The following is a 10683-nucleotide window of genomic DNA, read 5'->3' as shown; positions in this document are numbered from 1 at the left end:
TACCCAGGGATCCCGTCTTTTTTTTTTTTTTTTTTTTTTTAAATTTCAATTACTTTACACTCTACTTTTTTTTTTTTTTTCTTTTCCCCATGGGATACACAGAGAGAGGCAGAGACATAGGCAGAGGGAGAAGCAGGTTCCTTGCAGGGAGCCCAACGAGGGACTCAATCCTAGGACCCCAAGATCACACCCTGAACTGAAAGCAGATGCTCAACCACTGAGCCACCCAGGCATCCCTACACTCTACTCTTTAAAATAGATATTATTTCCCATTTAACATATGAATAAGCTGATTCTCAGAAGAACTAAATTGCCTAAATTCATATAACCAGAAAATCACAGAATCAGGATTCAAAGCCAAAAGCTAAGTATTAAATGCATTTTTTTCTATAAAAAAGAAAAAAATAGAAAACCAGGGAAGCCTGGGTGGCTCAGTGGTTTAGCACCGCCTTCAGCCCAGGACGTGATCCTGGAGACCCAGGATCGAGTCCCATGTCAGGCTCCCTGCATGGGGCCTGCTTCTCCCTCTGCCTGTGTCTCTGCCTCTCTCTCTCTGTGTCTCTCATGAATGAATGAATGAATGAATGAATGAACGAATGAATGAATAGAAAACCAATTTTGTGACCATTTTCCTCACTGTAAATTACCAGTTAAATTTCGCCCCTGGAGCATTACAAACATAGGTGATTTTTGTCTGGATGTGGGAGTAGGGGAGGGAGGGCGAGGGAAGGACAGACAGAGAGAATATGTATTTCCCCTCAGCCAAGCTGTCATAAATAAGAACTGGATATCGAAAGAAAAGACTATATGCTTTCAAGTTCCATGTGAAAGAGAAGTTCCTCTCTCTGCACGTTATGACGGCAATGCAGTATTCTAGAACATCTAGACTGCTCAACGTAGACCTTTTCTCTTGCATTCAAAACAAAGCGAGGCTCAGCCTGAAGAACACAGGCTGTTCATTCTGTCTCAGCAGTGCCTCAACTGGCTACCAGAGACGGATTTCTGCCCCACAAAGGGAGCCTTTTACCTATGGGTGTGTTGTGCCACCTTGTGAGCTGGAGACAATGTGCAATTTCCTGAATGACATCCAGCCCTCAGAGCAGCTGTAAGGCAGGCCTCAAACCCCAGGGGGCACTGTGTGCAACATACTTGGAAGTGTGAGATATGGAGGTACTTCTGCACCCACTCCCAGAGCCAGCCCTAGGCCGCACAGAAAAATCACGGATATTTACTGGAAACATGATCGAGTACTGCAAATCCAACATAAAAAGTCATGAACTTGGAGTCATTGAGTTCCTTTCTGCCACTGACTACTCCACGTGACCTTGAACAAGTCCCCTAATTCCTCGGGCCTCATCTGCAAATGCAAAAGGTCCACCAGGTGATCTGCAGGAGCCCATCCAGTTCTAACAGTGTGAATCTACCACAGGAGAGAAACTGCCACCTCTCTGGTTTTCTAACTGGCCTCAGCTTCTGATCCTGTTTGTTCACTCCTGCTAAAACTATAAGATACAGCTATGCTCTTATCACATCTGTAATACAGCACACGAAACCATTCATAAGCGGGCCATTTGCCTACTGTTCCACATTCATTCATTCAATCATTCTTTCAAGAGATATTTATTACATATTCCCCACCATGTCCCCATGTCCACACTATCCAGGCACATGGGACTACTCACTGTTCCCCTAACATGCCAGGCTTCTGTATGCCTCTTTGTTTGCTTATACTGTTCCCTGTGCTATGAATTCATTTCTCCCATTTTCCACCAGACTGACACATATTCATCTCAGTGTAAATCTTTTCCTTTCCAAAATTTCCTGGAGAGCTATCATCCTCTGTGTCTTCCTAACATTTCATGCCTTGATCATAGTATGTAGCACATTGTTTTGAAATGACATGTGTTGGGGGATCCCTGGGTGGCTCAGCAGTTTAGCACCAGCCTTCAGCCCAGAGCATTGCAGGATCGAGTCCCACAACAGGCTCCATGCATGGAGCTTGCTTCTCCCTCTGCCTGTGTCTCTGTCTCTGTCTCTGTCTCTCTCTCTCTCTCTGTAGCTCATGAATAAACAAAATCTTAAAAAAAAATAAAATGACATGTGTATATGTGTACAAGGTAATATCTTTTTTAAAAAGATTTATTTATTCATGAGAGATACAGAAAGAGGCAGGGGGAGAAGCAGGCTCCCTGTGGGGAGCCTGATGCAGGACTCGATCCCAGGTCCCCAGGATCACAACCTGAGCCAAAGGCAGATGCTCAATCACCTAACCACCCAGGTGCCCCAACATGATAATATCTTGATACACTCAGATACACACACTAATTTTTCCCTCTACAATTTCCTTCCTCTGTATACTTCTACCACTTGGAGGCTTTTTATATGTGCTACCCTCAGGATAAGGCAATTACTGCTAAAATCAACAGAGAAAGGAGGATTCATTACACAAATTTGAGCACCAAAATGGACATGTGAGATTCATAGCAAACTTATGAAGATGCAAGCTATGACAGGAAATGTTTTTTAGATTTCAAAAGCCTGAATATTTTAAGTACAAATATCAATATTTATACCATAAGCAAAAGATTCTGCAGCCAACGGTGAAGACCCAGCATACCCAGCTACTCTATTCCCACTCTCACCTAGACTAGAATAAAGTTGCCCACACCCCAGTTAAAAATAGGTGTCAGGCTTCTGCCACCTGCCTATCCTCAAGCCAAGTTTCAGGTGGGAGTGAGAACTTGTGCCCCACTTCCTCTCTTGGATCTGAAAAGCAGGGGCAATGTAGTTGTATTCTGAGCCAGTGGTAGCATTAAGGAGAAAATGTGCTGTGCCACAAAGAAGCAAAGGTTGTATGAGAGAACCTCTGAATTTTCCCCAGAATGTCACGAAGACCAGAATCTGGAAGCTCCTGTGCCCCCAGGAAGCATAAGATATTAATGAAAGACAACTAGTAACCCTAAGGTCTCAGAGGTCAGAATGAGGAGAACACAAAGAGATTGCATGGCCCCAGTGACCCGGAGCTCTGTGGATGGCGAGTCCCAACACTGTGGTTCTTCCATATGCATTTCTTACTTGTCTCTATATCTCCAGTGGCTAGCTCAGTGGCCAATAAATGTTCACTTTGTAAAATAATGTAGCCAGGAACATGGAGCAGTAAAGAGTTACCAGGGAAACTGAGTTCAGCTTACACCATTTTCCTTAATTCTCCATGTAGCCCCCAAGTACTATTAATAATAAAATCATTCTCCATCTCAGAAACAGAGTAGAATGGTAGTTGCCAGAAGCTGGGGGGAGGGGGTGGAGAAATGGGAAGATGTTGGTCGAAAGGTACAAACTTATTTGTAAGATGAATAAGTTCTGGGATTTAGTGTATATAGTGACTATAGTTATCAATACTGTATTGTATACTTGAAATTTACTAAGAGTGGATCTTAAATGTTCTCACTATATACACACACACATGCACACAATACTACTACTAATAATAATAATAATATATTTATAACAATAATAAAACAATTTTAACAGTAGTCCTCTGATAAGGAATTGATGAGAAAATATGAAAAACAAAAGACAAGTTTAGAATTTCAAAATCTTGAGCAGTATGAGCTCTGTGAATACAAGCCAAGACAAGAAACAAACACCTGAAGAATTTTTCAATCATTAATACTTTATTATATTAGTACTTGATATATTAATTTTTCTCCTAAAATTTTATATAACAATATATCATAAATAGATGGATAGTTTCCTTACAAATATGAGTTATAGTTATCAGGCCAACCTCTTTACTTAGCAACTCTGAATAAACATGTGTACTAGATCCTTATCCCCATCCTTCCCACCCCACCCTGCACCAGCCCTCCCACATACCCATATTGTGGTTACATTTTCTACATTTTCATCCACACAGAATCAGAGCCCCATTTTCCCAACAGAATTCCGAGGAGATGGCCCCGTATCACAGTGACTGCCACGCTAAGCAGTAGTTATCACTGCCCACAAACAGAGAGGGCATGGGCGTCTTCATTCTCCTCCATTCATTTTCAAGGGGTTGGGACGATGGAACAGCTCAGGACTACGTTATGATTCAGAAGCTAACACTATATCTAATACAGAGCTTTGAGAATTCCAGGCAGGTCTTACCAAGAAGCCTATGAAGGGGAGAGAATTGGGACCACACTGGACTTGCTGCAGAGCGCTGGGTAAGGAGGGGCATTTCAGGGCTTCCTCGGCCAAGCTGATGTTCAGGCACGCACATAGCGGACGATGGGGGTGACACAGGTGCAGCCTACGGTCACCAGCACTTTCTCCAGGCGAAAGGAGCGAGAGCAGCCCTGGGGCTCCCTCCGCAGGACCAGGAACTCCTGCTGGATGGGAACCGAATTCATGGAGCTGTCTTCCTGCCCTTCGGCATTGATGCAGCCAGAGTGCCTGCACTGGGCCTCCGCAATCTCTGAGGGGAACCGGTGGGGGTCGCGGGTAATGCTGCAGGGGGAGCAGACAAAAGCAGATGGTGAGACAAGGGAGAGAGAGATGGACAGGAGTGCCCCACAGCACTGGGCACTCGCTTGCAGGGAGGCATTTCCGAGCAACCCAGGGCTGCAGCCAGATGGCCTGGATTCATGACTGCCCTCCAGCAGGTGCTTAACTGCCTAAGCCTGTTTCCTCCACTCTAGAACGGGGATTCTCACAGGTCTCTTTCATCTGACTATTGACAATATTCAGTGATGTGAATGCACATGAAACACTACATGTTGGCATTCAATAAATGGCAGATCTTTCATTTTTCATTACACTGCTATTATTATAATTATTATTCATCCTTTGCGTAGATTTATGGACAATACGAGTGGGTCTCCTGATATACAGTCTGCAAAGCCTGTTGCTTGGAAAGGAAAAACAAAGCCCCAGAGGTCCTGTGAATCCAGCACATTTTCTAGGTTTCTCCCTTCTTAGCCCTCTCTACCAAGAGTCACGAAGGGAGCAAAGCCTCACCAGCCAACTTGCCACCATACACACTTCCTTCCTGGAGGAAGTCATGCAGGCAGCCCCAGAAGCACTTCTAATTATCCCTGGAATCTGTTTTTGTGCCTCTATTTGGAGCATATAGATGAGTGCTTGGTATTCTAAGATCTGACACATCAGATGATATCACCGGAGAGTACTCCAAATATCTCATCCCCATCTCCCATCCCCTTTCCCAGACTGGCCTTTCTTGTCCACTCTTCCCTGCTCCCCATTCCTTGAAGACTGATTTCTAATCTGACTGGATCATTCCACACTGACTTTTCTGCTTCACACATATCCCCATGCAAAGATCATTATGTGGGCTGCTTTAAAGAGCTCCTTCTCCCAACACAGAAAGTTTGTAAATTCCAACCTGGGAATTCACGAAGCAGGAAAAGGCATTTGAGTCAATGAGAAATTGGAAGCAAAATAGCAGGACCTCTGACCACATAGAAGGACCTCACCCAAAACAGCAGGAAAAAATTATGAGCTCCCAGGCAAAGTGAGATTCCTGTTTTTAAGAGTTAATCTTGGGGCTTTTATTTTTTTCTACATTTTCTAAATTTTCTACTTTATGATTAGAATAAGTTAACATATTTTTTCAAAAGAATGTGAAGATCAGTCTCATTTACACTTACTTGTAGTCCCAGGGGGAGCTGGAGCGATTCTGGAAATCATTTGAGATGGAAATACCCCGGTTTTGCCTGAGGATGCGAATGTCAACCCTCACACTATTATCCTCCAGAGGAGGGCACAGAGCAGTTTCCCCTGCCTTTAGATGTTTCCGAGCTGCCACCTCACTCAAAAGAGTGAGCCCCAACACCAACAGTAGCAGGGACTTGGCCTGGAAAATGGAGACAGTTGAGTTGGTTAGAGACCCTGGTGTTATTTCCTGGCAAGAGGCACCCCATGTTCTAGTTGAACTCAGGATCCTCAGTCTTTTATGGGACCACGGCTCTCTCAGGTCCTCACCTGGAAATGGGAACAGTCATACTGGAAGGTACTAGAGTGCCTCTCTGAGTTGTAAATTCATTAGCCTGGTAACTGAGCCTCCAACAGTCTGAAAGCTCCTCAACAGTGGGATAGAAAGGTATCAGGATCTAGGACTGGGTTTAATCTTGACTTGGCCTCATCCCAGAACCTCTGGATTTCTCTTCTTTCCAACTGGAAATATATATATATATATATATATATATATATATATATATATATATATACTTGCTTTATAATAATATTCACAAGATTGTGATATTCTATGTAAATCACCAATAAATGTATCTAATAAAAATAAGAGATTAATGATAGTTCTTGTTTTTATTCACAGCTTTGTATTTCATGAATTTCCCACAAAATCCATCCTCCCAGCCATCTGTCCACCTAGACTATACTGCCCCACCTCTACCTATCCAAATTCTACCCTTCCATCAAGGCCCCACTCAGAAGTGGTCTTCTCCAAGAACTGCCTCTAAAGTCATTCAATTAGGAATATGTTCATTTTCCTTGAATCATAAAGCACTTGCCATCTAGCATTGAAGGCCAGAGCATTCAAGTGCCATTTCTTTATTGTCTGGAAAGGTACTATTTGTGTTCAGGTCAGACAGACACCTACTGGATTGTAAGTTCCTGCAGGAGAGTGTATCATAGAACAGATGTTCTACAAATACTTTCTGATGAATGGAAGAGTGGGTGAGTGAATGAACAATACAGTTAAACCCAAAGTATTAAGAAAAACACTGCACAAAACCAACTACAGCAAAGTTCCAATTATCCATGCTAATTGAAAGAAGCAGGGCCACTAATTATGTACAACCACAGAAAATATGGAAACTCTTTGTCTTTAGCTCTGGAACATATATTCTTTATACTTACATCAAAATATTGGTCTATCTGACGTTACAATAATGCACAAAGAAAGTGCTCTGTGAAGACCTAACTAAAAGAAGAGCTAAAAATCTCCCCAGTTTCCCTTTGTCAAAATCACATTCTACTCACCCCACCATCACTACCAACTCTTACTGGGGACGGATAAAGCCCATCACCCACTCTCAACGTAATGCAGAACAAGAGCTGAAAGTGAGTTGCTTTCATTCTCTGGGCTTAATGTTGCTCAGGCTCATACTTTTTACAGGTTAAGGGAGGGGAGGGGAGGTAACTAGAAATGTCTATTTAAAGGACCTCCTTTTTATATTTTGCAGACCCCCGTCTGGTGGAGCCACCCAGGCACCCTCCCAAACCGTGTTTTCAAGTTCCTCTAAATTAGATTCTTCCCAGGCTTTACCTGACTAATGCCAGGCAAGATTCTAGACCCAGGAGAGGTAGATTTCCATCATACTAACATCCCTCTCTCCTCCATGAGGACTAAGACAAAATAATCAGCTGAGACACTGCAAATTTCCCTCCTCTGGGAGCTATCCAAAGTTCAGCTTTGAGTGATTTTACTTCCTTCATCCTGGGCACTCTTTGTCTACTTGTAGTCTTGGGGAATCATTAAAACTTTTGGGGCCCCACTTTCCTTGGCTAAAATACATATGTACATATCCTAAAAGGCTAGAAGTCCTCACTATGAGATAAGAGTTTTAGACTAATCTAACTCTATAATAATGGCCACAGGGAAGAGCATGTTCAGATCATGATCCTTAGGGGAGATCATGTTCAGCCACAGGGGAGATTACGTCTGTGACACCAGAGGTAAACAAGCTATCAACTACCTATGCAAAAGCCACCATATTAGGAGCTATGTTTTGTACCCCATTATAACTTCTAGTTATTTTTTCTTTTTCTCCACTATACAGGGGTCAAAACTAAAGTTGGTTCTGTTTTTAAGAAATAATCCCAAAAAAAGATGCCAATCAAGCCTAATTCCTTAGAAATCTGCTCTCTTAAAATCCTAAGGATGACTGCTACTAAACAGGAACGATTTTTACTCACCATAGCTGTGTTGCGCAGGATGGCCATTGTCATTTTGCTCTGGTTGTCTGCTTTGTGTTAGTAAATTCTTCCTGTGTGTGTGTGTCAGGCTGTATATGCTTGTGCTGTGTCAATTGGAGTACCTGATGGTTTTATAGCAATCACTGTCCTTATTTCGATTGACCTGCTTACTGTCTAAGTTGTGGTTACCCCAGAGTTACTGACGAATGTATTTGGTTTTTTTTTTCTATTCCACTTCCTGAAGGGGAATCAGAGAGGGACCAAAGGAAGATTTGGTCCTTTTCTTCCACCCCCACTGCCCTCATATTACAGCAAAATTCTTAACTAATTTACTACAGAGATTAACCAAATTACAAATTGCTGTAATGATCTTTCACATTCTTCCACAAATGGCTAATGACTCTCGTCACATACCGTATGTTCTACTTTCCAGTCATGCAATATGAACCATGACTTAAGTGGGAGATATGTCATCCTTAGAGGGTCCTTGGTATTAAATGAGGGGACTATATTTGGCTCCATTTTATGAATGAGAAAACAAATCCAAAGAAATTCATGACATCAGTAAGAGATTCAGAATTATATCTGCAGGTGGTTTCATAGGCTCCTTGAACAAATTCTATTTTAACCTCATGCTTAAAATCCTGCCGATGCTTAATAATCATTTTCATAAAACATATAAATGACCATTATCTTGGCCCTCTCTGATTGAAGATTTTTTTAACAAAAATAAATTAGCACATGGAACGTTTAAATGCTCTAACATAATTTTAAATGACCTACAGAAAGTTAATTTTTCTCAGTTCTGTTTAAGTCAACAAACATTTATTAAGCACATACTCTATGTCTCGTATATGTATTCTAGGGATACATATATTTTTTTTATCCCCAGTAAGATCAGGGAAAATTGCACATGCTCTTTTTAAAAGGCAGGGTACATTCTAGCAGGGTAAGTCATTTTCCTCTATTACAACATATATGAACAACTTTCCTCCATTTTCTTTAAATGAAGGCAATGAAAAGGCAGTAGTTCTTGGGATCACTGGAAGCCCCTCTAATACTGATAGAAATTCTTCTAACCATATTTCATCCTTTAATCCATATTTCTCCTTCCCATACCTGTAGATTCTTCTCTGAACCTCTCCTCTGGATCAATGAGAAGTTTAACTCCCAAAGAATGTTTCCTTGAATTATCCCCTCAGGTATCTTTCCCTTCCTTGTTACTTCGGGTGCTCATATTTAGTCTCTCTCCTACTTGTGTATATATTTTAGAATGGTTTTCTGAGGTCTTCATGGACTTAGGGTAACTTCAGTTTCTCCTTCTCAATGATCTCTACCAGCCTCCTTCTCTAAATATACATCCTCAAGTCTAAGACCTAAATTAAAACAGTGCATTTTCTATGCATATATAGATTCAAGATGAGTCCCCTAGACAGCCCTTCCAGCAGATTGAAGTCCCTAAGCCCACTATATAGAGAATTTCCAAGGCCCTTCCATATACTCAGAGAAGCTAGTACTTAAATCAAGAGCCATGTTTTCAAAATAGCTAATTATCTATCAGTCATGCTACCAAAGCAATATATGCAATAGACCCTTAAGAGCATAGTAAATTGAGTGTATTGAGTGACTCGCTTTCTTTGGTGGTCTCCTCTGTATACAGAGCCGTACCTCAATACATAGAAGACTACATTAGCTCTCTTGAAAGAAGGAACAAGTAAGTCACTTTGAATTAAAAATGTCTAATTTGGGGCACCTGGGTGGCTCAGTCAGCTGAGCATCTGACTCTTGATTTCAGTTCAGGTCATGATCTCAGGGTCCAGAGATTGAGCCCCAAGACAGGCTCTGGGCTCAGTAGGGAGTCTGCTTGAAATTCTCTCTCCCTCTACACCTTTTCCTTCTCTCTCTCTCTCTCTCTCTCTCTCTCACTCTCTAAGTAAATAAATAAATAAACTCTTTTAAAAGTCCCTGATTCAACACAAGAGGATTTGCTGCATTGCAGAGAATTAAATGGCCCTTTATGTAAGAAGGAAACTGACCTTTTATACCCAGAAGTCGCAAAGTTTTCCCTCATTAAGGTAAAAACAAGTAACTCATCAAGATGTCAAACTAGTAACCATCTATCCCCAAGTTCAAACTTAATCAACAGATCCAGAACATTATCATCTAACATTTACTAATTACTTCTTACACTGTAAATTATGTGCTAATACTAGGGACACAATAATGAATATATGATTAACACACACAGCTGGTTATGGTGGAACCCCTTCACTGACTATCCCTGTACCAAAGCTGCTAACCAAAACCAAAGCTGTTACCACCTAACTCTAAGTTTCAGTGATACAAGTGGAACTGTTATTTAACTCACTGACCACCAGGACACTCTACACACAAGTCCAAGAACCCACAGAAGGAGACAGCAAAAGATGTCGTAGTTCCAAAAATGAGTTACAGACTCACGTGTGGTAAAATATTATAGCTGGTCAAACATCCAAACTAGCAAGGCTTTTTATGCTCTACCATGTGACAGAAGTCATGCTACATGTTTGTTGGGGCTACTGTTGGAGGAAATAGACTGTACTATTATAGTCTCTACCTTATTGAGTTTAAAATCTAGTTGCGGGGACGCTTGTGTGGCTCAGTGGTTGAGCAACTGCCTTTGGCTCAGGGTATGATCCTGGGGTCCTGGGATTGAGACCCGCATCAGGTTCCCCACACGGAGCCTGATTCCCCCTCTGCCTA

General features: G+C 41.8%; 1 protein-coding gene across 1 annotated transcript; it reads right to left on the bottom strand.

Annotated features, from left to right (window-relative positions):
* Positions 1 to 3881: 3881 nt before the first annotated feature.
* On the bottom strand, positions 3882 to 7968 carry IL17F (interleukin 17F). The gene is made up of 3 exons (XM_072831631.1): positions 7942 to 7968; positions 5652 to 5857; positions 3882 to 4491 (listed from the first exon to the last, which is right to left on the bottom strand). The coding sequence occupies exons 1-3, from the start codon at positions 7966 to 7968 to the stop codon at positions 4251 to 4253; spliced, it is 474 nt and encodes a 157-aa protein (XP_072687732.1). The 3' UTR covers positions 3882 to 4250.
* Positions 7969 to 10683: the final 2715 nt, after the last annotated feature.

Source organism: Canis lupus, chromosome 7 (genome assembly GCF_048164855.1).
Source record: "Canis lupus baileyi chromosome 7, mCanLup2.hap1, whole genome shotgun sequence".
In the NCBI taxonomy this organism is placed as follows: domain Eukaryota; kingdom Metazoa; phylum Chordata; class Mammalia; order Carnivora; family Canidae; genus Canis; species Canis lupus.
Note: the sequence above shows the minus strand (reverse complement) of the source record. Positions and strands in the feature narration are given on the sequence as shown.

Bases quoted from the DNA above. Each gene is read 5' to 3' on its own strand.
- IL17F (XM_072831631.1), bottom strand. From the start codon at position 7,968: ATGGCCATCCTGCGCAACACAGCTATG. The intron at 5,858-7,941 runs GTGAGTAAAAAT...TCCATTTTCCAG, and splicing joins TCCTGCGCAACACAGCTATG to GCCAAGTCCCTGCTACTGTT. The intron at 4,492-5,651 runs GTAAGTGTAAAT...CTCCCCCTGCAG, and splicing joins AGCTCCCCCTGGGACTACAA to CATTACCCGCGACCCCCACC.